The sequence below is a fragment of the Ictalurus furcatus genome, chromosome 2, assembly GCF_023375685.1.
Source record: "Ictalurus furcatus strain D&B chromosome 2, Billie_1.0, whole genome shotgun sequence".
Classification (NCBI taxonomy): domain Eukaryota; kingdom Metazoa; phylum Chordata; class Actinopteri; order Siluriformes; family Ictaluridae; genus Ictalurus; species Ictalurus furcatus.
This window is the reverse complement of record NC_071256.1, coordinates 12,527,764-12,555,627: the sequence shown is the minus strand read 5'-3', so window position 1 is coordinate 12,555,627 and position 27,864 is coordinate 12,527,764. Positions and strand designations below refer to the sequence as shown.

At 40.8% G+C, this 27,864-nt stretch overlaps 1 protein-coding gene across 3 annotated transcripts; it reads left to right on the top strand.

Moving 5' to 3' along the window:
- The first annotated feature begins 674 nt into the window (after window positions 1–674).
- Window positions 675–23,321, top strand: suz12a (SUZ12 polycomb repressive complex 2 subunit a). Of its 3 annotated transcripts, XM_053648484.1 has the most exons (16): window positions 675–1,353; window positions 3,989–4,035; window positions 4,142–4,206; window positions 8,740–8,808; window positions 8,940–8,989; window positions 9,598–9,680; window positions 10,348–10,549; window positions 10,673–10,775; window positions 11,280–11,385; window positions 11,572–11,752; window positions 11,989–12,077; window positions 12,372–12,515; window positions 15,630–15,787; window positions 16,181–16,379; window positions 17,390–17,469; window positions 17,926–23,321. In XM_053648484.1, the coding sequence occupies exons 1-16, from the start codon at window positions 1,200–1,202 to the stop codon at window positions 18,152–18,154; spliced, it is 1,959 nt and encodes a 652-aa protein (XP_053504459.1). In that variant the 5' UTR covers window positions 675–1,199; the 3' UTR covers window positions 18,155–23,321. The 3 variants fall into 3 exon arrangements, with proteins under 3 accessions (XP_053504459.1, XP_053504469.1, XP_053504478.1); XM_053648494.1 differs by lacking the exon at window positions 675–1,353 and having other exon boundaries at window positions 4,414–8,845; XM_053648503.1 differs by lacking the exon at window positions 675–1,353 and having other exon boundaries at window positions 4,002–4,035; window positions 4,142–6,531.
- The last annotated feature ends 4,543 nt before the right edge of the window (window positions 23,322–27,864 follow it).

Genomic DNA, 27,864 nt, shown 5'->3' with positions numbered 1-27,864 from the left:
TGTCCTGTAGTCCAGCAAATACATTCTGTCCTGCAAAGGTACTTTGAGTTCAGTTGGAATGCTGACTTTACGCTGTACCTGAACCTTTACAATGTAATACTTTAATACTGTTAAATTAGTTTGACATTTAACATTTTGTGTGGCTTTATTTTGTGACAGTTAGGTGTATCTCCATTTTTGCATGAATGAAAGTAAATATAACACACATTGTTCCAAGTTGTGTGTGTGTTAATTATGCATTATTACATTTCAGATAATAGATCAGAGATCAGAGATCATAGATTTATATATATATATATATATATATATATATATATATATATATATATATATATAAATCTATGATCTATATATATATAATGGGTTTTTTTGTTGTTGTTTTTTTACGTGTACTCCTTTCCATGGATAAATCACAGCAACGGAACCTCCCTTAAGATGGCGTCCAAGGGGACTCAACCAAGGCGAAGTCAACGACTTTAAACGGTATTGGAACGAACAGGTAAAACCGGAAGTGCGTGCCGAACCTCTCTACCAAACTTTCCCGAGTTCCTTGCGATTGGCTATGACGATAGACTCGATACAAAACACCCTACCTGCTCCCTGTACAGGCTCACTTGATACACATTGTATGAAACAGTGACTTTTCCGCCCTATGTAGTGCACTATATGTCTAAATTGGGACCGAGCCAAACTTGGGTCGCTCGCGCGCCGCCGGGCTAGGCGGGATTCAGGACGCCTGTTTAGGCAGAGTTTTATATTTATGAAATAAACGGTTTACACGAATAATTTATATTATATCTATATCTGTTTTAAGACATCAATAACGCTCCGGTGTATTTTAAATATCGCGCTTCCGGAAACAGAGCGTTACGGAATTGTTTTACGAGCAAACTGAAACCAGAGAATTTGGCATCGAGCTTAATTTAATCCTGAATTAACACCAAACAAAGCTAACACCGTGTTTATTGAGTGCACGCGCGGTTTCTGTTACGTTTTCCACGCAAAAACACTTCTGTATTATTATTATTATTAATATTATTATTATTTTCGAATCGTACGCGGCTGCCATGGAGACGGGCGCGCGCCGTTTGATCCTCTGGCGGAAACACAGTCACCACTAGAGCGCTGTCTTTTGTTCAGCGGAGTTGGTGTTGGGTTCTGTCACAGTCTCGGTGTTTTTGAGGAGGTGGGGGTGGATTATGGCACCGCACAAGCCTGGCTCGGATCCCTACAGACCCGCAAAAACGCACGCGCATCCAACCCACGCCAGCAGCCTGGCCACGAGTGCTGCCAAGAGACCCAAAATGGAGCAGCTTCAAGCCGACCACGAGCTCTTCCTGCAGGCCTTCGAGAGTGAGTCTCGCGCGCTCGCTTCCACCTACAGCTAAAGAGGCGAAACAGTTCAACTCTTTAGACGCACAGGACCTGAGCTAATCAACCGCGGGATAGCAATACTGTTCGTTTTGCTCTCTTAAAATGTCTTTCTTTGCTCTTTTAACACACAACGCATTCCGCTCACCACGTGTGTAACATCACTCAGTTTCCTTTAGTGGGAAATATTTAAAATGCTCAAGAAATAATTTGACCACAAAGTTGACGAGGACTAGTTAGTAGAAAGTAAGCCAAAAAAATAAATATATATATATATACACACACCTGTCTGTTAAAGTAAGGTGCTTTTACTTTAAAGCAGATTGGGGATATGACAACAACCAAAGAATTGTCTACTTAAATAAATACAACAGGCTAATCATGGGGCGCGTGCATTAAAAAGACACGGCACGTGCGTTCGGCGTGTTCCTCTTAATGTTTCTTCAATTCTCTTTTTTTACAGATCATTTAGTAGACTCCTTCATCTTACTCTTATTAACACAAAAGAACCGAGAGAAAGGGCTAGGACGGTTCGGGCCAAAGTAGCACAAATCCGTATTTACTCCTTTAGTTTGTAACTTGCCTCAGGCGCTTTTACAGCTTTACAAACTTTCCCTAAACACTACTGGTTCAGGAGGATTGGATTGTGACCATGTCAACACAGTTACTATAATGTAGTCTTACATTAAATATATATAGACCATGTCTTTCACCTGGAGACGTGGATATAGTGTTAAGGTACACGAATGGACCTTTTTAGAATAAAGTTTAAAGACACTTTGCTAGGTAAAAAAAGATACCTTGTTCACAAATGTACAGAAAGTGTACCCATGAGGTCACTCTGGTTACAAGGGAAGGTGCCGTTTTGTACCATTTTTTCCCTGGCAGTGCAGTCTTTTTTTTTTTTTAGGAAAGTCAGGCACGTATGTAAAATGGCAGGAAATACCTTAATGCTTTGATCAACTACGAACATAAGAAGTACCTCCTTAGTGTCACAGACGAACATCATAGGTCTCGACCCATGAAGATATCAGATCTTGCCCACTGTAACAATTTAGCCTGGGCCTGAGTGTCATGAAGTAATAAAATAACCCTTAACCTTAGTTACCATTGAGTACTGTATTAAAAATTATAGTTCACTGTACTATACCATAGTAGTATTATGTTTACCATGAGGTACTGTATTAAAAATTATAGTTCACTGTACTATACCATAGTAGTATTATGTTTACCATGAGGTACTGTATTAAAAATTATAGTTCACTGTACTATACCATAGTAGTATTATGTTTACCATGAGGTACTGTAGTAAAAATTATAGTTCACTGTACTATACCATAGTAGTATTATGTTTACCATGAGGTACTGTAGTAAAAATTATAGTTCACTGTACTATACCATAGTAGTATTATGTTTACCATGAGGTACTGTAGTAAAAATTATAGTTCACTGTACTATACCTTAGTAGTATTATGTTTACCATGAGGTATTGTAGTAAAATTATAGTTCACTGTACTATACCATAGTAGTATTATGTTTACCATGAGGTACTGTAGTAAAAATTATAGTTCACTGTACTATACCATAGTAGTATTATGTTTACCATGAGGTACTGTAGTAAAAATTATAGTTCACTGTATTATACCATAGTAGTATTATGTTTACCATGAGGTACTGTAGTAAAAATTATAGTTCACTGTACTATACCATAGTAGTATTATGTTTACCATGAGGTACTGTAGTAAAAATTATAGTTCACTGTACTATACCTTAGTAGTATTATGTTTACCATGAGGTACTGTAGTAAAATTATAGTTCACTGTACTATACCATAGTAGTATTATGTTTACCATGAGGTACTGTAGTAAAAATTATAGTTCACTGTACTATACCATAGTAGTATTATGTTTACCATGAGGTACTGTAGTAAAAATTATAGTTCACTGTACTATACCATAGTAGTATTATGTTTACCATGAGGTACTGTAGTAAAATTATAGTTAACTGTATTATACCATAGTAGTATTATGTTTACCATGAGGTACTGTAGTAAAAATTATAGTTCACTGTACTATACCATAGTAGTATTATGTTTACCATGTGGTACTGTAGTAAAAATTATAGTTCACTGTACTATACCATAGTTAAACCCTAGCAGTATTATGTTTACCATGAGGTACAGTAGTAAAACAATAGATAACCATAGTTAACCATAGTGAGATTTCTTTACACAAAACCATTTCAGTTTAGTCGCAATTAATAGGCAAAAGATAAACCAGAAGCAAGAAACTGGTTGGCAGCATGTCTGGTTTTAACTTGTAAATCATGAGCCAAGGCCATTTAATGTTGCCCAATCAGTGCTGGGAAACAAGGTGCCGTTGTCTGATTATAAGTGATGGTAAAGAACAACGTTTTATTTGCTTAAATCTTCCCCTCACAGCAGGCTGCTGTTAGAGATTGCGGTTTCTGGGTTGTCCATACATACATACATACATACATACATAAATTTTTCCCAGTTTGTAGTTAACATTGATGTTGAAAAATTGTCCATGAAACAAGTGCTCATTATGACCATAATATTGAATGTCAATATTTAACTCTTTTCGTCTGTTTGCAGAACCGACTCAGATATACCGATTCCTTCGAACGAGGAACCTCATGGCTGTAAGTATATGCGTCCTCACTGCTTCCGAAACAGCAGTAAAGCTGAGCAAAGAAATCGAAGAGACGTGACCGTATTTAATGTTTCTGACTTTCCCTTTTGTTCCAGCCCATTTTTCTGCACAGGACCCTCACGTACATGTCCCACCGCAACTCACGAGCCAACGGCAAAAGGTAACAGGGCTGTAGCTTGAATGGTAAAGCTGTTAGGGTATACAGTAATGAAGAAGCACGGTGAAACTTTTAGCGTTAGGGTATGGAACTGACCACTGGAGGTTAAAAACATGTTTCTAGCATTTTCTCTTCCTTAGGGTGGATAAATCTGGGCAAGATATTTTTTACGTGTGTCTAAGCTAATAGTTTTTTTTTTGTTTTTATTAGGAATTGCACAGTGGACTTTTGTGGTTGACGGCCAAACAGTTTTAATAGTCGGATTAGTCAGCGTGCAACGATGACAGCCAGTTGTGGAAATACTGACGAAACCGTGCAGCGTAAAGCCGTAGTATAACTCATGCAGTCCTGTCACGGTTAAACAAGAGAGGAAATAATGAGTCTGATCACACCCCAGTAATATCTTTTATGTGCGGTGTGTGGACTGAACAGCTGAAACATTTGGGCCAAGCAGCGTCATGTGACATCATCACAGCATGAGTTCAGCCAAAGCCCTCTTCGATTCACGTGCGTCGAACAGGACTACAGCTAAAAGGTCGTGTTTACAAACAATCTTCATTGCCAAAGAGCGTGCGAAACAATTCTCGTGCAACTGCAGTTTCGACAATTCAATACGATTAGTTTTCTGAAACAAAAAAAAAGCAAACAAAAACTCTGCAAGTTGCCTCACATATTTTGAAAAAGGCTGCAGCAAAATTTAACATTTTTACTGGAACAGTCATAAAAACTCAGCGAAATCCTACACAGACTGAGAAGTACACTGGATCTTCGACTTGCTCGTGGATCGCTAGCTAATGAAAATCCTTCATCTTTTTTCCCCTTTTCATTCTTTCAGCTTGAAAGTGTGGGATTTCATTGCAGCTGGAATGTGTTATGAGTCTGATCTTTTGTTCTAGTCTACCTAATTACAAATAATGGAAGCGTGATGGATTTCTGTCAGAAATATTCACCGTTTTTACTCTTTCGGGGGAGTTCTCATGGCTAAAAATTGCGGTTGCCATTTCTAATGTATAAATTATGTAATGGGACATGAATTTGAGTAACACGGTATGCAACAAAGCCCTATGCTCCTCGCCACCTGCAGCGTCAGCAGTTTTATTGCCGCATTGAGGCAAAACCACTAACTGCCAAAACCCTCCATAGTAGCACATGAGAGTTATGGGGTTCCTCATAATTCAAAACTGTCTGATTGCAGACGCGTGCGTGAGATCAATTTATGGCCTGAGTGCGATGACGAGTCAGTTCTGACCGACGGGTCATTGAGAAAACGCCGCCTGTCACCTTTTTAGAACAGCAGGACAGCACTGATTACTATAAACTATGAACTACATAAACATGCAGTTTGGAGTTTTAAAATAATTTTGGTGTACGTTTTTCAAAGTCATTGTATATTAGAACTTGTACGTTTAAGATAATGAAGATGTGCTGATATTTAAAGCGAACTGGCTATATGCTAAATAAGCAAATGAGCACTTGGGGACATGCAGTTACGGGAAAAATAATCAATGCCCGGGTGGTTCGGTACTTCCACCTACCCCAAAGTTGAATATTTTCCTCTAACAGCATGTTTTATTTCTCTTACACCACAGCAGTTTTCCAACAATTACAGCTGTTCAGTTTATTAATGAACGGCATGTTTTTGCTTTTAACCATTTATAGTTACGTTTAACGTCGTGGAACATCTGCGTGACGAGTTAGTTCCTGTTCTTGTTATGGCACCGTAATAACGGTTATAACCCTGAGTCCTCGGGCATGAACACTCTGCCATGGCGGAAAACTACTGTTATAAAGGGTTAACTGACGCTGGAGGCTCCTTCCATAAATGTTAAATATACCTTACTTATAGAAAAGTTCAGCATATCAACAATTATAGTCTTTATTTTTCCCTTGTTGCGTAACAGCACACTGTTTTATTTTTTTTTTAATTGGTTTATTATTAGTCGTGGATCAGGGCTCTACAGCGCGACCATTTCACTCGCGTTTGCGACCGAAAAGTTCTTTGTGTAAAAAAAAAAATATTTATTCGCACCGGTGCGAGTGACCTGTTCGGAGTTGTATAATACAATCGGAATAAGAACTAAAACTCTAAAATGCATCGACACCGCAAAACAGTTACTTTCACACTGCTCTTCATCTCCTCAGTCAACCGAACAAGTGTGGAAATACTGCAGAGAAGCCATTATGATAAGAGTAACACAGTACATCATCTGCTTCTCTCAACTTCCTCATCTCACAACCGCCATGTTTTACTGATCTTCAAAATGACCTGAACCTGCACCTGCTCGTGTAGACACCGCAGTAAATTAATAATAAAGATAAAGCAACAAGGTGGGTTTTAATTCAAACTTCTTTATTAAATAATTCCTCACCAGTCATAATCAAGAGTAGCAACTGTTCAGTCTGTACACATACAGTACGCTACTACTCTCTTCACCAACTCGTTCCAGCTCACACGCACAGTGCGTTCACTAATTTAAACTCACAGTTGCCAGATATCACTAGAAAAGTCAACTTCAGTGTCCATGTTTTGATTTAATCCCCCAAAATAACACAATATTATCAGCAGACATGGCAACACTGTACTGGGGTTACCTGTCTAAAACTAATAAGATGTAAAGACAGAAAATGTGCTTAGTTATAAATAAATCATTTAATATAAAAATAGATATTATAATAACCTCATAAAATATAAATTAAATGAGAAATGAAATGATGTTTAATTACAATGGGTTGCACTTAATATCAGTTTGACATTAAGCTTAGTTCACTATCTCCTTAGAAAGCTATTAGCCTTTTTCCTAATATGGATCATGCTTGTGTTAGTCTACTTTTAATTAAGACTTTCTATTGCTTTTAAGATATTTAAAAATAAATATTTTATGCTTGTTTATTTATCAATTAACCAACAGTATCTCATTGCTATTATTTTAATTCAGTTAACAGTGTCCATGAGCAGAGAGCTTATATTTAACCCTCTTACCCCGTATGGCCGAAAAACCGGCTTGCCCGTCTTTGATCTATTCCCGTAAGGACGATATACCGGCTTGGTCGTCTATGCCAAATACCCGTAAGGCCGATATAGCGGCTTTACAGTGTAAATGTCATCCCCGTAAGGCCGGTGTACCGGCATTACTCTGCTATGATTCCTTACTTATTTAATTATAATTTTTTAACCCAGAAGGTTGATGACGTCACGACGTGATTACGTTATTACGCCGGCATTACGATGAAGATCCAAGCGTGAATATTGGTGTAATTGTAGAAGTGAACTAAAAATGCCAAAGCGAAAAGCTAATCGTGTTCCAGCTAAAGTTACACCTACAGTGAACACGGGTACATCTAAAACAGTGAAAAAAAGAGAAAACATACACAGTCACACAGGCGAGAGCGAGGATTCTAGATAGTGACAGCAGAGAAAGTTCAGGCAATGTTGAAACTGAACTGATAGAGACGCAAACTCTCCTGATTCAGACCCTGATCCGTCTTCATCTTCAGCATCAACCAGTGCGACTGACACTGCAGGGGTCTGGAGTCATAATGGGACCATTTCTGTGCATTCGTGAAAACACTACCTGCTGGTCTGATTATCACCAGAAACTTGACTTTTGGTGCTAAAATGCATTTATTTATTTATTTATTTATTTACTTGAATTTATTCAAAGGCATTGACCACGCTCATGCTCGTATGGTACTTCTAAATGAGTAGAAGGATTTTAGCGAGCATTTTTCGTCATTTTTCTAGTTAAGAATTGTGCTCTAAGTGGAGTAAAAACACTGAACTGCTTCATTTTCAAAGTAATATTACACAAATACATTATTATAAGTTGTTTCAATGCCTGAAAATGTTAAAATTAAAATGTTGATTTTGGGGCCAATTTTGGCCTGGGAACTCAGGGTTGGCGTGCTGTTTCTATGGGGAATATAGGGTTGTGGGACATAATACAGTGGGAACTAAGGGGTAAGAGGGTTAACTGTTTATGATAGACCTCCTGATTAAAGCTTAAACAAAAAAAAAATTCGTATCTGGATCGGTTTCAGTCGTAAAAATCCTGATCGGTGCATCCCTAATGAACACCATTAAACTAAAGCGCTTTGCATCTGACGGGTAAATGAACTCACCCAATCACATCCTATATGAGATTATAAACCTAAACTTCAACTGTGCTCCAAAATTTTTGAAATTGTTACCGTAAAGCCCTGTGGATTCTCGTGCTCAAAAAGTCCCTGTGATTAATTTGTTCCTACAGAAAGGATAACGGATTAGATCAAGCACTTTAGCTCAACCCCTCATGCATTAGTAGAGCATACGACCTCTTGCTGTGTTAGAAAAGAAAGCCGTTTCTATATTCCACATGCACTCTTGGGTGACCAAAACCTCAAACAAGCGCCATCACGTAGTCTCACTTAGTGTTCGTTTCGTTCGTTCAACGCCGAGCATCGCATCGGGCGATGGTCTGTAACGAACTAACCAGCTGTGAAGCGTCATGGTTGGGACGGAGCCTCATTGTCTCTTGCGTCTTCCTCTCTGCCTGCCAGGAAACATTTCAGCATGGACGATCTGCTCTTCAAAGTGGAGAGGACGAAAACCGAGCAGGAGGCGCTCAAGTAAGCTGATCTCGGCTTATCCGCAGTTGATTCAAAAGTTCGTTTGTTTGGGTGTTTTTTTTTTTTGGGTTTTTTTTTTAAAGGTTGCATGGTCTGAAGTGTATGATGCATGTCGTTGAATTGTTCCTCAGTTTGGCGTCACACCTGCAGCTTACCTTCACTGGCTTCTTCCATAAAGTCGGTAAGAGCAGCCGCTACGCTGATATTACATTTTCATGTCATGATAAACGTCTCGCGGTTCACTACAGCGTAAGACGATGTCACGCTGAGTAGATATAGTGTTTGTGTTGATATGACTGTCTGTCTGTTTGCCTGTCTGTCTATATATCTGTCTAGTGAGTGATATGACAAAGATATCCCATCACTATACTTGAAGACATTTCTCTGATGCACACACACACACACACACATCCTGCATTTATAAATATTTCATGTCTACAAAGTATAAAAAAAAAACATTTTTACAGTGTTAAGAATTCAGTACGAAGTACAAAACAACAGATCCACAGCTTCCAATCAGAGTTTGTGATTTATTTTGAAAGACCATCGGAAAACAATACCACAATACGCGCTTCCTCGCAGGAACGTGAATTGTGGCGTAATTTATAACACTGTCGATATTCTATCGTCATATAGTCCGGCCCTAGTACCTAGTATGCGTCTTGTTGTCTGTGTATTCATGTTTATCCCCGTCTGTCTCTCTGTTCATCGCCGTGTCCCTCTCCAGTCGTTTTCTGCTCTATAAGCTCCCGTCCTCTTCCTCTGTAACGGCATAATAAAACGTTTCAGATAAGACGCAGAACAGCGAGAACGAGGAGAGCTCCGTGTCTCTGGAGGTGTTGCTCATCAAAGTGTGTCATAAGAAGAGGAAGGTAAACGCCTCCGCACTGTCACCCACACATAACCGTGTTCCATAGGAGGCCACGTTTAAAGTAGCAGTGAAGTTTAAATAGGTGTTTCTTGGTGACACAAATAAAGCCTGTGTGTTTATATTTCTGGGAAACCACGATAACATAAAAAATTTCACGATTCATCCTGTACTCATCCAATTTGCGTCCAATCAGACGCCTTCTGGAACACATTTGTCCCGCCCCTGTAAACAGCCTGTAGGTATGGCTCTATAGGAAATATGGATGGGGGGCATGTTATTGTGCAGGCAATGAGGCTAGGAAATTAGTTAGCTAGCACATAATAGTTGTTTATACATGCTGTGTGGTGACAGCGGAGTCAAGACAGAACTGTTGGGAATATCAGGATTTTCCCATGACTACAGATTACACTTGGAGAGAACACCAAGTTGGATTCAGCCATAACATCAATGTTGCTTCATGAAAGTTGTGAGTACGACAGTGTGTAAAAACCAGTGAACACTCAAACCCTGTTTGAACTTTGTGGCATTTTGGTTTCAAGAAGAGTAATAACACGTGTGTGACAGTACGTCAAAGTTTCCAAAATGACACCGTTATATATCTGACTGGATCTCAGATTTGGTCTCTGTGTCGTCACTATACCCGCCTGTTCTTTTCTTGATATCTGCAGGACGTGAGTTGCCCCATAAAACAGGTGCCTACTGGGAAGAAGCAGGTGCCGCTGAACCCTCGGGTGAAGACAGGGACGTGGCCGACCATCACGGTGCCCAGTCAGGAGTTTGAGCCCAGTAACAGCCACATGGTGAAGTCTTACTCGCTGCTCTTCAGGGTCACGTGTCCTGCTGGAAGGGAGATCAGCACCCGAGACAACAGTACGCCATACGCACTACATATGCTACACATAATACACACACACACAAACACCCATGAGCCCACACTCTGCGACTGTTAGTTACATCGTAGCATGCTGATAAAATGTGTGTGTGTTTGCACAGGTATTGCTGACGAGATCCCCAGCAGGAAGAAGCGTTACTCCTCCCACCGAGATGACGGAGAGACAACGTTTGTAGCACAGATGACAGTGTTCGATAAGAACAGGTGTGTGTGTGTGTGAGGCACCAAACTGGACAACAGTGAAGCGAATGGGGGAGAGAGAGAATGACAGACGAAAGTCCTCAAGAGAAAGGCCAAGTGTGTCTGAAAGTGTGCGATAGAGCGAGTCCTATGTTTAAACTGTCTTTGTCTCTCTCACGCCGCACACGTTCACGTTGTATACCTCTCTCGCGCCGCACACGTTCGCGGTGTGTCTGTCTCGCGCCGCGCACGTTCGCGGTCTGTCTGTCTGTCTCGTGCCGTGCACAGGTTCGCGGTGTCTCTCTCGCGCGCCTCGCACGTTCGCGGTGTCTCTCTCATGCACGTTCGCGCGCTCCGTCTCACGGACACACTCGGGGTCTCTCGCACACTTTGGCCTGTCGTTCTCTCTCTCTCCCCATTCACTTAACTATTGTCCAGTTTGGCCCTTTGCCTGTGTGTGTGCGAAGGTGAACCGAGTTTGATCAGTGCTTGACCACTCTACATTAGTGTGTGTGTCTGTGTCTACAGGCGTCTGCAGCTGCTGGACGGCGAATATGAAGTGTCGATGCAGGAGATGGAGGAGTGTCCCGTCGGCAAGAAACGAGCCACCTGGGAAACCATTGTGGACGGAAAGGTGCGACGGAAATGGTTATTGTTCTAGGATCGGGATTCAAGTCTTAATGCAAACATTTGTTTGTTGTGGTTATTTTTCCGACCGCGTAGCTATTTGTTTTTTGGACTGTAGGAAAAAAACGGCCCTGGACATTAACCCCTCATGTCTGTGCACGTTGTGCTCTCTCTCACTCTCTCTCTCTCTCAGTGGGTTCCTCCGTTCGACACGTTCTCTCATGGCCCAACTCTGCAGTTCACGCTCCGCTGGACAGGCGAGGAAAGTGATATCGCTGCGCCACCAATGACCCGACCCCTCGCCACACGCAACACCCACACGAGCTGCAGCGAGAACCAGAGGACTAACACACCTAAACCGTCACAAACAGTAGGTATGGCGACGGTAAACTTTCCTATCACGATAATCACTGAAAAACCTTTTATTTCTATTTTATGATGTATTAAATGAGATTTTTTTTTTCCCGCGAGCGTGGAATTACGTATCTAGTCGTTACGTGCCTGTGACATCTGATCACGGGTTCGCGGTTAGTTTTAATACGAGTACAGTATTATTAGCAGTTATTAATGCACTGTGCTGACATTTCTTCTGCTGCATTTTATTTTCCAGCTGTGAAAGATCCTGTAAGCTCAGACGCACTCTTGCGAAAAGAGCAACTTCACGTTGAGCCTCGTCAGAAACTCCGTGTTTATTATCAGGTAACGCATTTTCTGCATGACTCTTGGATGTGACCGCAACCGAATTAATAACATGCACTCCCTCAGAAGCACGTCCTTGTCTCTTCTCATGTGACATCTTGTCCCACGTGCTCTTAATTTGTCCTAACGAGCTGATGCAGCCAGAGCACAGCACAAGCACATGTATAACATGTTAATAACAGATTGTCACTGTTGGGGAACGCAAGTAACTCTGGTTTAACTACGGTAACTTTACTGTTGGAGAAAGTGCTGCTGTTTTGCTAAAAGCTGTTTCTGCCTTTCGTCTCCCTGCAGTTTTTGTATAACAATAACACGCGGCAGCAGACGGAGGCTCGAGACGACCTGCACTGTCCCTGGTGTACGCTTAACTGCCGTAAACTTTACAGCCTCCTCAAACACCTCAAACTGTCTCACAGCCGCTTCATCTTCAACTATGTGGTATAAAATTCCTTTTATTGACACACTCTGTAGTGCAAAATGTAGCATCCCTCTTGGTTTCTGGGTGGAAAATCAACAGCAGGACAGAATTTTGTGTTAATTGGTGTAATGTGCTCTAAAGTGTTTCCGGGGGGGGGGGGGCGTTATTAGCAGGTACGTTTTATTAGCAAACGTTTTCATTTTTAATATCTCAATATACTCTTTTATTTATTTATTTGTTTGTTTGTTTGTTTGTTTATTTTTGTTACTTGCCATGGTGAAGGAACCAACGATCCATGATGGAAGTAGCTTTTCAGAGTCATTTTAACAAAGTGCCCTTCAAAATGTCAGGAAGTCTTTTTAAAATGAAAATCACACACAGGGAATAGCGCATTTAAAATGTTCGATTAAAAAATGTGCATCACCTCTTCAATTTTTTTTCTTCCTGTATTTAAAAGTGAAATAAACGAAAGCCGATTGAGTGGTTGAATGAGTATTTAAACAGGGTTTGTACAAGCTGCTTGAAGTGCTTGAATTTGGCTTTTTGAAATGTAAGTACTGGAAAACCTTGAAAATAACTTTTTTTTTCTTCAATCTAGTGGTGCTTAAAAAGTACTTGAATTATGTTTAAAAAAAAAATCAATAAACACGAAATTTTCGATAGAACACGAATACATCCTTTCACTCAAAATATGCAGCCTCTCCTCCTCCTCCTGTTATTCACTCACTCATTGTGACAGACTGTTTCACACTTGTTACGTCGTCTGACAACAGTAATAGAAAAATATGTAAATGAGAACAGCTTTATTGGGAATGCAAATATGATGTGATGTAATGAATATGCTAATTAGCATATGACATCGTTTAGCGACTTTCCACTGAAAGTTGTTGGCAACAGTGCTCCTGTCACTCACCTGGAGTATACTGACGTTATGGTGAAAACGAAGCAATGCCTGAGAAATGCAAATTTAGTCCAGCATGGTTGGAAAAGGCACCATAGAAACCACTGGTTGTGGTTGTCATTATTATTATTACTTTTTCAGGAATTTAAAAATAATTAAAAATTTACAAATAAAGGATGTTTGAATGACATCTCTTGTGGCTTAATGGTGATCACGTTTGCCTCACACGTCCAGGGTTGGGGGTTCGATTCCCACCGCTGCCCTGTATGTGCGGAGTTTGCATGTTCTCCCCATGCTTCAGGGGTTTCCTCCGGGTGCTCTGGTTTCCTCCCCCAGTCCAAAGACATGCGTTGTAGGCTGATTGGAATCTCCAAATTGTCCGTAGTGTATGAATGGGTGCGTGATTGTACCCTGCAATGGGTTGGCACCCTGTCTGTGGTGTGCCCCGAGTCCCCTGCGACAGGCTCCCCGCAGTCCTGTGTAAGCGGTACAGAAAATGGATGGACACCTCTTGTATAGTCCTTGAAAACAAAAAAAATTGTGCTTGAAAAGTCCTGGAATTTCATTATGAAGAATCTGTACAAACCCTGTTTAAAGATGCAGTAGTCGATTTATAAAAAAAAAAAAAAAATCAAAAAATGATTTTGATTCATTTCATTTTGAAAAATGAAATATGTAGAACATAATAACAACGACAACAAAGGTTTAAGCCGTGGTCGTAGCAAAAGTTTACACATTCTCTGGTTTTAAAAACTCACTTCTGGTCCAGAACGCTTGTTTGGATTCGCCTCCTGTCAGTCATTTTATAAACACTATATAGACCAAGGTCCTGGGGGGCGGAGCTTCGTGAATCCCATTGTGAGGCTGGGAATCATTCAGTTGTCAAACTCACCTAACCGTTAGAGCCCTAACCTTGGAGGACAAAACCTAATCTTACCTAATGCACCATTAAATAAGTAAAAATATTGAATACGTTAGATGAATTGGTTTACACTTTATTTAACATAAGCTTTTTCTTTGGATTGGTTTTTATTGTGCGTCTCGGCATTCAGCTGAGGAATGGTGGCGTTCAGTAATATTTGCGACTCGGCAAGTTTTTAGCTTTCACTCAAAACCAACTCCTCTCAAAGCGATGAGGAAACGTAAGCTAAGCAACCACCTGCTCTTGGATTAGTGAAGAGAGTAAAGTATGGTTCATGAAACAACCCATGGGGCCGTGTCTGAGTGTTACACATGAAATGTGTTTAGTATAGGGTACTTGTGATCTCTCTTTCTCTGTAAAAAAAAAACAAAAAACAACAAAACAAACAAAAAAACGGATCATGGAGACCTTTTAATCAATCACAATGTAAAATCATCACATTGCCCAGCACTAGAAGGAACGCCTTCGAAGTGTAACTCTCATAAAACGTCTCAGTTTTATCGTTTTGAAGTAAACGCTTGCTCGCAACTGTAGCTAGCACGTTTCAAACGCGGCCTGTCTGGTTGTATTACATTATACAAGTTAGATCCGCTCCACTAATTTGATTGGTTGAGCAGTGTTCCAAGAGTTCTTGTATCTCTGGTCATGTTGTGTCCGAAACGTCACTTACTCGCTATCCATTTCTTGTTCGTTATTAGTAGAGACACGGCACAGACGCAGGTAATTCTCTCTCTCTCACTCACACACACACACACACACACACACACACACACACACACAATTTCTCTCTCTCATAACTATTTATTGTAATTCATTCAAATAAATGTAATCTTACCGCACTACTTTATCTCGGTGTATGATTTAGAGCAGGCAGAGTTCTAGATCTAACGACTCGTATATAAAATAACGAACAGATTGTCTGTTATTTGTATCTTTTCGTCAAATTTTGTGCTGCAAACATCACTGATGGATTTAACTCGTCAGTGCTGGGAAGCGACCATGGAGCAAGTGGGATAATGCACGGCTGTGCGCTACACCATTTTAATGCTTCACGTCAGGTGGTTATTTGCCTCCATGTCGTGCGTTAAAATGGCGAACCTAGCCGTGGATTGTCCCTTGCTTTTAAGTAGCAAAGTGGAACCATGTGAATGACCTTTGACCACAATCACAAAATAATGCGTTTTGAATATTGTATGTATCAGAGAATTGGTGAAAAATGTGTAACATGGCAAATGATTTTGTTTACAAAAAAAAAATGTCAACAATGGGGAAAAAATTTTGTTTAGAAAATCTGTGTTCCGTGTTGAGCAGCCTCACCCTAAAGGAGCGCGGATAGACGTTTCGGTGAACGAGTGTTACGATGGATCCTACGTGGGAAATCCTCATGACCTGCACTGCCAGCCCGGCTTCGCCTTCAGCCGCAACGGCCCTGTTAAGCGCACCTGCGTCACACACATCCTTGTCTGCAGGTCAGTTTTGTGTGTGTGTTTGTGTGTGTGTGTACGACAGATAGATTAAGACTATTCCAAACCCTGTTTTCTGTGCTGTCTACTTTTTCTATCCCCCCTCCTCCTTTCTGCTCTCCGCTTCTCAGAGTAGCAGATCTGTCCTAACTGCTTGAAAACTTACCTGCTTGGAAATTTGTAAAGTGCTAAGATAGTTAAAAAAGGGAGGGATAGGGATGGTAGGTGAGGTACAGTAGCTGTTGTGTGGGTACTTAGCAAAGCCCGTAGAATAATCAACAGGCTTCATAACTGACGGGCTGGAATCCGTTAGTTCTCCGTCAGCTTCTTTATCAGTGCAGCGTCTCTCCCGTCGTCTCACCTGTAGCGTGATGCTGATCGTAGCTAGTGTGTTCGCAGGCCGAGGCGCACCAAGCCGAGTCTCTCCGAGTTCCTGGAGTGTGACGAGGTACCGCTGGAGCAGAGGCGGCCGTTAGTGAGCGGCCACAACCGCCTGTACTTCCACAGCGACAGCTGCGTGCCGCTGCGTCCTCACGAGATGGACGAGGACAGCGAGGACGAGAAAGACCCCGAGTGGCTGAGGGAGAAAACGGTCATGGTGAGGAAACGTCGCCGAAATTAAAAAACCAAACGTGTACCCTGTGCTCACGCTCGCTTTAGTTTTTTACGCAAGAGCACGACACGGAGCTGTGATTTCAGCCACAGCAACACACGAACAGAGCGACCAGAAGCATTTTCCATTCGGGTTTTCTCCATTATATGAACTTACACAAGGTAAAGTTTTTGTTGTAGTTAAATGTAGTTAAACAACAGCAAAGACGTCAATCTGCACTTTAATTAACGACCATACACAGTCTACAAATAACATTTCCAGCTTCAGTGTTTTTGTTTGTTGTTATTTTTTTTTAAGACTATACTGTTAGAATGAAAATAAATCAGTCAGTGTAATGTCAAATAAATCTGTTTATAATATTACACTAATAATACTTTTTTATGTACTTATTTGGACAAGCTCATGTCCATCGATAGAGCCCTCCTTATGTAAAGCTCAATGAGCGGCTTTAAACGGATAGAGGATGTTGTGTCTGTCTCCAGAAGCACATGGGAGTTTAAAAAAAAAAAAAAATCCAGGCCGATTAATGATCAGTGGAATGTTTTCCCAGCACGTTTGTACACGACATGCATTTGACCTGTAAAATTGGCTTCATCTAATCTTCAGACTCTCGCAGCATGTTTAAGCCGCTTTATTTATTCTCCGCCTCAGTGTTTTCAGTTTCCGACTAACCGACGTTCCCACAACAACGATAAGTACATGTGTACTCTTCCATCTTATATCGAACTTAAAAAAAAAAAAAGAAGAAGAAGAAGGTAGGCCTCGCCCACAAGAGGCTTGTCGCTCGATGGTGTGATTTCAGCTTTAGCCTCGCAAAAACTTTAGATGGTCTGTGCTCATGGTTTTCTTTCTCTTGATTCTTCCATCTGTACGCGGAAGCTTACGGAAGTGACAGCCGTACTGAACTTTTTACTAGCTAGTTAGCAATCTGGTCCGACTCTTAGCAGCTAAATCTGTTCCTGTTCTACACTGCGCTTTTGTCGTCTCATTTGTAGCAAATTGACGAGTTCACTGACGTCAACGAAGGAGAGAAGGAGGTGATGAAATTGTGGAACCTTCACGTAATGGAACACGGGTATGTATCTGTTTTTTGTTTTTGTTTTTTTTTAAAAGATCCAAACACTGCTAATAATGCTAACAATAGCACCCAATACAATTAAAATGTCCTACATTTCAGAACGCCTTGTAATGTTCTGTATGGCATATCATTGGTGTTAATTTGATTTGGTACACAACCGTGAGACATTCAGAGAGGGGTAAAGGTGCTAAAGATATTAGAAGCTCTGAAAATCCAATTTTGAAACTTTAGACATCCTGGGCATCGAGCCATTTCTTAATATCCGACTGGCTGTGTTCCAAATCAGGTCAAGCACTGCCTTACTGAAAACGATGAGGCTTTTCTAAACGTCTTGCTGGCTGTGTTCCAAATCGAGTTGAGCACCGCCTTACTGGAGGTGACAAGGCCTCTCCGAATGCCTGGTAATTGGAGCAGGAATCTAATTTTCTCCTTTCCTTCCCTCTCCTTAATCAGATTTATAGCTGATAATCAGATGACTCAGGCCTGCATGCTGTTTGTGGAGAACTTCGGCTCTATCGTCATGGAGAAGAAGCTGTGTCGGAACTTCCTGCTGCATTTGGTCAGCATGCACGATTTTGGGCTGTTGAGCACGCTGACCATCGACAAGGCCATGGCTCGCCTGCACCAGTTTAAACCGGCCCGGAATACCGGCAACGCAGAACCTGCGAAGGAACGCGCCTGAAGCTCAGCAGTACAAAAACTTTAGAACCTTCCCCAGATGACAGGAGCTGCCAGACCTCTGGATGCCAGATCATTCATTTTAACCACCGATTCATTGGAGCTAATGAACTACGTCGTGCTTTGAAATAAACGTGGGTGCTATTTTTGTACCTTTTTTTTCTTTTTGGCGCCAATTTTCGATTGAAAATATTTTTAATATATTTTAAACAGTGTGACAAATGGGGGTAAAGACTTTAGCCTTGGTGAATTTTATTATTATTTTTTGTTTTTGTTTTTTGGTAGTATAATTATTTTGTCTGCTGTTTTTGAAACCGTGTGTACATTTAGGCAGCAGCGGGCGATATGACGACAGTTGTCCCAATAGCACATCCGGGGTTCAACAAGGGATGGGCGTGGGTTAAATTCAATCGCCTGTCATCACGTTGCCACTTTTTTGGCTCAACGTTCCGATGAGCATAAAATCCCGAGGTGTAGTAAACGATGTTACAAGAACGGTTTGCTAAGCAAGCCGGCTACCTAAACGCACAACATTAGCAGCATGCTGAGTACCTAGCTAGCGAGTTTGCATTAGACAAAATCACTAGCATGCTTGCCTAGCAGGAGGTCGAGCCAAAGATGTAAACAGAAAGGTAGTGATGTCATTATATTTCCAAAGCTTTGTGATCTACAAGTTTAATTCAAGCTCTATCCGGTCAATACACGATGCATAATACAGAATTTCACATTTTTTGGAAAATTGGAGGACTGTTTAACTGGTTAATAAATGAATAAATACAATTTGAATGGGCACACCATTTCCTCAAAGTCCAATTAGCCACTTGTTTGCCAAGCATTCTGGCTTTTTTTTTTTTTCTTTCATTTTTTCATTTTGTCATAAAATGAGATTTAGACCAAGTGGTGTGAGAGAAGCTCATTCTGATTCAGCCTAGCGCAAAAACATAAGGTCTTTTTATTTCCCACCCCCTGATGTCCATTGATGCACGTTATCTTGATTCTGCTGAGTGACGGCTCTTATAACGAAGGCGAAGCTCAAGCTAAAACCGATCATCCAGCCCGCAGCTTTGACCGTCTTCGGCTCAACGTCGCGATTTCAAATATTTTTTAAAATACCATACGCAGTATAATTAGATAGGTAACATTTTAAATAGATAGCGACTTAACATCAAACAACAAAACTGCTTAGCTAGCTAAAGTTAGTGTTGTCTTTAGCTAGTCGAACGTTTATAAAGCCATTAAAAATCGGTCATTTAATGTAATTCAGGGATGCGTAAAGGTATCGGAACAATCTGTTAGCGGTTTATTTAAAGAATTTGCGTACACATCAGAGTAGGGCTGGGCGATATGACTATCATCTCACGATATTCTGACATTTCTACGATACATGGTGCCTAGCGTGATGTATATTATAGCTAACAAACTGTCTGCAAAACAAGTAAAACGAACACAAAACTGTTCAACTGAGCTTGACGATACGTTTCTTTAATTCCGGCAAAGACAAAAATAAACTTATTTTTTAATTTTTTTTTTACTTCAAATCAACGGTGTCTGTTCAGTACCATTTAATGTGTAATAATTAAAAATGTCAAATAATAATACATCACCATACCGACTATATCTCGGAAAAGTGTAATCATTTATCACAGTACCAATATGATATATCATCGATAAATATTGCCCAGCCCTACATCAAAGAAGTGAGAAACGAAGCAGGAAAGCTATGTTTAGATGCACTGTGGTGCTGTGCAGGTTAGAGACTGAAAGTCAAGACCTCAGGAAAGTTCAGCAGTAAACAATCAGGGTTTCGTTATAACACCATGATGGATGGAATTTTCTTGACGTCTTGTTTCAGACTTTTAACCAGCACCTGAGCTGCAGCAATGCTATAGGCTGAAATGTCGAGCTGTTCAATACGCCAGGTCACGCACACGTTTTCCTGTGACTGTTCTTCTGCCCATCCGTAGGTCGAGTCAAAGAAGTGGCATCGAAGGCTAGCATTTCAATCATGTACAAGAATAACTTGCCCTTGTTGACCTCGACACGTCTGTTACTCTGCAAAATCAGTCTGTGCTGTTGCTAGAGGACACACACACACACACACACACACACACACACAAGAGACGGAGCGCTGTGGTTAAAGGTGCTGAAACTTAAGTGTGAATGTCTGTAGCTGTTGCACTGAAACTGGGAGGTACACACTAGGCATGTGCCGGTAATCAAACACTCGATATAATCAGGATGCTGTGAAATATCTGCATTATTTCTTTCTCGTGTTTTCCATTTTGGAGCAGATGTTTGTTGTGATATTAAGTAGCTAGCAATGTTCTTCCCGATATTCCGCTTACTTGTACCCACCGTCATTGGCCAGCTTTTCCTCAACCGACTAACTAACTTGGACGTACGCTAGCTAGGAAGTCGCATTTTGAGTTGGTCATCACTTGGACGTACGCTAGCTAGGAAGTCGCGTTTTGAGTTGGTCATCAGTCAGGCTTTCGTTACAGCAGTTAGTCCTCAGCTTAAAATACAAAACAAGAGTTCACGCTAGCGATCTACCGAACACAGGCGGGAGGGAGCATGTCCATGTTAACCAGGGTCCTATGTTCCGCAGGTTTACACGGCACATAATGAACACGTGGGAAAAGGGGTCCCGGGCTCCCCAGTTCGCAGGGTGCTATGTTCCTCAACTCTATGTAGCACATAATGGGAACCTTAAAGACGCGTTCCTAGCTGTGTATTCGATTAACATGACACGGGTTATAGTGGGAACACGTCAAAGGGGTTTCCCTATACAATAGGTCTAGACTTGAGGGAACTAAACAAATGCTTGGAGTCATGGAATCACAAAAGGTCCTAGCTTCCTTAGGTGAAAATTAGCATACTGTGTTTTTGAATCGAACTCTCATGATGACTCGTATCTATTTTAATTCAGTTTGGTTTCACCTGCAAATGCTAGTGTATTTTTCTTTTTTTTTTTTTCTTTTATGCATTTAGTTTAATCAAGTTAATTTCTAACACCTTTGTTTCTTTGAGCTGTGATTGACATGATCTCACTGCTGAAATGTCCAAATACCCATGCAGTGATCTCGTTATATTACGTGCCATAGAAATCTGGGGAACATGGGAATGACCCACATTGCTCCAATGTGGACTCGACCGCTTTGCCTTTTAAACAGTTAGCGATCCTAGTGAAGAGTATCTAGTTAATAAATGCTAGTTACTCGGCTACACTTCCTGTTAGCTAAGTTTAAAGATATTTGGCAGTTGAGAAACATACCTAGTGAGTAACACCATCCAGAATTGTTCAGTGTATGTGTGTAGATTATCAGCAAATGCTGTCCAATTAGCACAATGACAACTTTCTTTTTAGATTTTAAGCACATATGAAGGCAGTGTTTTATGTCACCTGTGCTTGAAGTCAGATAAAAAGAATAATTTTAATAAAAAGGCTGGCCAGTGAGGACGGCTACAGCGAAACATTGTGACACGCCCATTCAATATCGGCACATGCCTAAAGCGCACACACACACACTCTCGTGTATACAGGGTAACACACACTCTCAGCCTTGTGAGCAGGGAGAGACCTTGCAGAAATGTTTACACTTCATTTATATGTACTTCATGCAGGATGCAGACGTTTTGTGTGGATATTTTAGTCAATTAGGTTTTGTTTTTGTTTGTTTTGTAGGGGGGAAACATTAGGAATGCACTGATCCATATTTTTCTTTTCTTTTGTGTTTTGTTTTTCTTTTTTTTCCTAAAGTTTGCTGTTTATTTCTGCACAGTTCAAATCGAGTTGCAATAGTGAAGCATAAATACAGGACTAGCTTAAAGTTATTTATGCTCTCACATAATGACATCCCAACATGCTCCTGTGCAGTATGAGGAGCACTGATTTTTTATTTTAAACTAGGTTTGGATTTTTAGAACAGTCCCAGTCAAAATTCTATAGGACGATAACCTTCACAGCGAGAAAATGAACAGTGGATCAGACAGGATCATATCGAATACTGTCTGATAGTCCGGATCAGATCGGTGCAGCATCCCTAGTGAGAAGTGCAGGTTCGACACCCCCCCACCCCCCAATTTATATTTTTAATAGCAACATATGTTTTCCTTCCTGCTGATAATGTTTCGAATAATTTCCTGTGTCTTTTTGCTGTTTTACTTTGCTTTAACCAAAATGCAGTGACGCGCACGTGCCGCTAATCAGGTATACAATACATAACGATATTCTGGACGTGAGCCATCAAAACACACTCTCTGTCTCATAAGAATCCTTATTTTGGATACAAGATGGCGTCTTGTCTTCGGCAGAGAAGGCAGTACCGTAAATTTAGTTTAGTTTGAAAAACACAATAAATAGAGCTCATGCTTCCGGCACAGTTTATATATATAAACCCGATGCATTTTCAGGAAACGTATACAAAACACAACTACGCTTGTCTTGTTTCTTATCGTTATCTCGGCCCGTCTTTTTAATTACGGTTTTGAAACTCGTCATGCTGTGGTAAAAAAAATTCTTGCTACTCTACCTACTACACCTAATGGAGAAACAGATGCTGTGTAAAAATGTCGTCAGCCTTCTACCAAACCATTCTCTAAAGATCAGTATTGTATTGTAGAACTGATTATCGGCACATAGCTGTACTGTGTAATGGGGAATAGATGCAAAAAAAAAAAAAAGGATTATATCTTGAAGTTTTTTTTCAATGGAGTTGAGTTCACATACCAAAGGGAGCGACGCTACTGCAGTTCTTTGAAACTCTTCAAGATACGTCCATTTCGAAGGTTTCGCTTTGATTGCGCTGGAGCTGTGTGAGATTTCTTTTTAAATTCTGCAGAAATGTGACTTTACCAGCTAAAAACCTTTTTTCAGAGCCTCAAATGGAGACGAGCATCGTTTGCACAAGATACGGCTGGCCATGAGGGAAAGAAAAAAAAAACTGATAAGAGCCAGCTTGTTGGTGCTTTTATGCTCAAAAAGAGTTGTTTTGTTTCCTATTTAAAAATAATAATAATAATAATAATAATAATAATAAAGAATTTTTCATTGCCAATGATTCATGTTGCTTGTTGCTCATTTTGACTAGCGGTGGTCACAAAGTCAACTTCATGGCTTTGGGCTACTCACTTCTGTGGAATGCAGAATAAACAAATTCGTAGCTGTTGTATTTTGAGAGCTTTGACTACTGTTCTCTGAATTGCTCTAAAGTGAGAAACCCCACTCATGTCTACTAAATGTTAGTTTACTAACAATTAAACTAGCTGGTTACCGGTATTTCCAAGTAGCATATTCACATATACTTCTAAAGTGAGGGGAAATAAGTATTTGGACAGTTTTTTTTTATTTTTATTTTATTTTTTTTTAACCTTATTGTTATTCTACCTTTTCTTCTTCCTCTGGTTAGGGTGTCTATGGCAGCCCATAGAACCATCTGGTAAAAAGATGTAAAATTTGGCACACTAATTGGGAAGGGTCTAAGGAACATTCTGACCAAATTTCGGCAAAGAGCTACCAACGCTCAAGCACCATCATTGGGTCAAATTTGGGCCTAATTTAGAAGTATGTTTATTATCATTATTTTTGAACTGTGTGTCCAGAATTTAAAAGCCCGGCCTCTCTGGATTCCCTGGTTCCTGATAGACAGATACAGCGATTGCATTAAAACCACCTGCCTAATTTTGTGTTGGTCCCCTTTGTGCCACCAAAACAGCTCAGACCCATCGATGAGACCTCTGAAGGTGTGCTGTTGTGTCTGGCACCAAGACGTCAACAGCAGGTCCTTTAAGTCCTGTAAATTGCGAGGTGGGGCCTCCATGGATCGGATATGCTTGTCCAGCACGTCCCACGGACACTCGATCGGATTGAGATCGTGTTCCTCAAACTGTTCATGAACCATATTTGCACTGTGCAATATCCTGCTGAAAGAGCCCACTGCCATTAGGGAAAAGCATCCCATGCAGAGACAATGATTTAAATTTATATATACATTTAACTTTACACATGTTTTTGAATCTGTACGTGTGAATGAAAAAGCAGGTATTCATATGCAGAGACAATGATTTAAGCAAAAAAAAAAAAAAAAACAGATTGGTGGGGGAGGTGGTGGGGGAGGTGGTGGAGGTGGTGGGGGAGGTGGTGGAGGTGGGGGAGTATTTGGCCAATGAACAACATTAGTAATTTTTGCAAATCTGTTGTTGGCAGTTGACAAATTATAAAGTTGTCTGGGGCAAGAATTAATTAGCTTGTTGCAGAATTCCTCTTGGCAAGTCACCTTCAACCCTGTCCAGGGTGTTCCCCGTCTTGTGCCCGATGCTCCCTGGGGTAGGCTCCAGGTTTCCCCGTGACCCTGAAAAGGATAAGCAGTATAGAAGATGGATGGATGGATGGAAGTCACCTTCAACTATCCAAGGTTACAAGGTAGATAGATACTCTGATAGGCTTGCTGTTTCCAAATCCAACATAAATTTTCAACAGGATTCAAGTCAAGAGATTGGCTAGGTCATGCATGGCTTATTTCAGTTAGTTTGGTTGTATTTGGGGTCATGTTGCAACGTCCATGTTCTCCACAGATTCAGTTTCTTGGCCCATGAGATTCAAATCTCTATGTCCCAGTGCATCATTCCATTCCAATTTCCTTCAGTGATGTGTAATACCTCAGTACCAAATTCTATTTTTGTGTCGTCTGACCGAAGTATTTTGTTCTGATTTGCCTAAATGTATTTAGACATGCATCTCTGTACTGCTTTTTTTTTTTTTTTTTAAATATATGCAGTTATGATTTGCGTTATCATTAGTCTGATAGCTTGTATGGCTCCCCAGTCCAAGGACAATTGGTTGAACTTTCCACCTGAATACCGAACCAATTGAAGTTTAAGTTCTTTGCTATGACTCTGTACCTTTTTTCCACTCAAAAGTTGTTTAATAAAGTTGTCCATGAGAACTTTAAGAAGTTCCTTCACCATGATTGCTACTTGTAAGAAATTTTCCCAACGATGTCCCAACGAGGACATCTTTTATGACACCAGGTGCAATTCGCACAATAATTTTTTTTCCCACAGAATGTATATCTAGAACCCATAGGCAGTTGAGACTGAACAACGTGCAGTCATCCAGCACACAGTCTAGCGGCTTGTTTGATCGGTTTTAGATGTAGCTTTGTTCAACTGTGTTTGATACAGCAGGTGTGTTTCCTGTTGTGTGCAAGACACACACAAGAGCTAATAGCATTAACCAGGGTTGCCAGGTTTCACCAAATATCTACATCTCAAAAATCGCACAAAAGACCTTAATCCCCCAAAATTCAGGCATTAATAAAGTAAGACAATTTTCTTCTCTCATTGTTTGTGTGGAAAGCAAGGTCACTGTAGTGCATGTGCTTTTCTGATGTACAGATATTATCCACTCCATAATCCTGCTTTAACCTGTACCAATCTTTGCAATATATCTTACAACAGAAAATACATCATAGACACACTGTCTGCACTGAATTCTGATTATTTGCTAAAAAAAAAAAAAAAAAAAGATCTTGGCAGCCAATTAGTGGTCTTCTGGGAAACATAAATATCTTATGTTGCTTCTGAAGGGCAGTACTAAATGAAAAAACTAAGACCTTTAAACAAAATAATAACAATTTACACCAATCAACCTGTTCAAAAGTTTACACCCCCCGGCTCTTAAGGTGTCGTGTTGCCTTTTTGAGCATCAGTGAATGTTTGCACCTTTTGTAATAGTCGTGTACGAGTCCCTCAGTGTGAAAAGATGGATCTCAACATCATATAGTCACTGATGGAAAGGGGTCAAATATGCAGAAGATGCTGGAAAAGCAAACAATGTGCAGGACCTGGAAGATTTTTCTGAAGAACAGTGGGCAGTTTAACTGCTCAGGACAAACAAGGGACTCAAGACAATAATCACAAAACATAAACACAGTCACTGATCATCCAGGTAACGACACACAGTATTAAGAACCAAGCGTATGTAAACTTTTGAACTGGTTCATTTGTGTAAATTCAGTTATAATTGTGTCTTGTGGACTATATGTAAACATCTGTTATGTGAAACAGCTTATTCAGGGCAGGACTAAATAAATAAACAACATGCAATTTTAATTATCCCTCTTATTATTATTACAAATTATGACATTTTGCATATTCTGCAGGGGGTATGTAAATTTATGAGTACAACTGTATAGACAAGGCCTTGAGCCCCGAAAAGACTGGCGGCTGAACTTCAGGATCCCGGGTGAGACGTTGTTGTCAGGATCTATTCACCTCATGTAGTCGTTTAACAATAATGTCGCTTTTTTTCTGCAATCATTATCCCTCGTCTGTCTAGGGTCTGTTCCACAGGGTGGATGAGGGTCACTCAGATGCCTATCCCTGCATCACATTAGAAACATGGAACTGGCTTGCTGTGAGCTAAAGGTGCCACGTAATTGGTCCATTTATTGATGCTGGCTTTAGGATCCTGAAACCTGTGCCCTACTATCCATAGCCTCACTGGGGGCAAGCAAGTGAGAGGAAAGTTGCCCCATATCTTGGCCTAGGTAGTTTAGAGCCTGTGAGTGGCACCTGCATGCTGGCATATGCTGAACCCTTGCTCTTCTTCTGATGGCAGAATTTTATTTATTTACTTATCCTCCAACCCTCTTCCCCCCAACGCACATGAAGCCAGAAGACTGCACCTTTTCTGCTGCTCATGCAACTTCAGGGGGAAACACACTCAGAGGAAAGCCCACTTCTACATGCACCCATGAGTAGATAGTTTCACTGTGATTGACAGGTGAGAGAGGTTGCCACCCCTCCCCCATGACAGCACGGCCAACTTTGCTCTCTTGGGCTCCCGGCTGGCACGGATGCCTGCGACATCACCAGGAACCAAACTCATGATCTCTGGATGATTGCTTTTCTGTTGCATCATTCAGGAACCCCGACACCAGATTTTGAACTACCAGGTTATCAGCCCGGACGGATCTCCCAGATGCAGCTCTATGCATAGCATCCTCACACGCCTTTGAGAAGTAATGAGAAGGATGAATTGTCATTGGACTGTAAGGAAGGCTCTGCTGAAAAGTACAAGCCTCTGTGTTACATGGCATCAGCCCCGGATTAATTGATTTTAGCTGAGCCAAGTGGTTAATTGGTATTGAGATTAACTGCTTTCTGGGCTTCTTCTTCTGTTTGTTAGTCATCGCTGGACAGTGGCAGGAAGCTGATGTCACAGGGTGCCCTCGTATCCGTGTTAGTTTTGCTGTCATTGCTAGACCTTCTTGCACTCCAACTTTATAAGCTGTTTTCTTTCTCCTCGTCCTGCTGTGACACCAGTGCCAGATCCAGATACATTTCTACTTCTCACCTTCCAGACCTGCCTGATGCATCCCAATGCTCTACTTCTGCATAGAGCTTCCTGCACTCCTGACTCACTTTCTGCTGCTGTGGATGGTCCCATTTTAGGAAGATTTCCACTTCCTAAAAACTGTTTACGCCCTGGACTTGCCGTTTGCCTCAGTGAATAATCTCACCAAGAAACTGTCGATTTGTACCATTTTAAGAACTGCTGTTATAATCATAAACACTGTCTTGTGCTTAGTACAGGCATCCTATATAGTGGTTAAGAGATTGGACTCATGATTGGAAGGTTTTGAGTTCAAATCTTCCAACCTGCCACTGCTGAGCCCTTGAGCAAGGCCATTAACCCTCAACTGCTCAGTT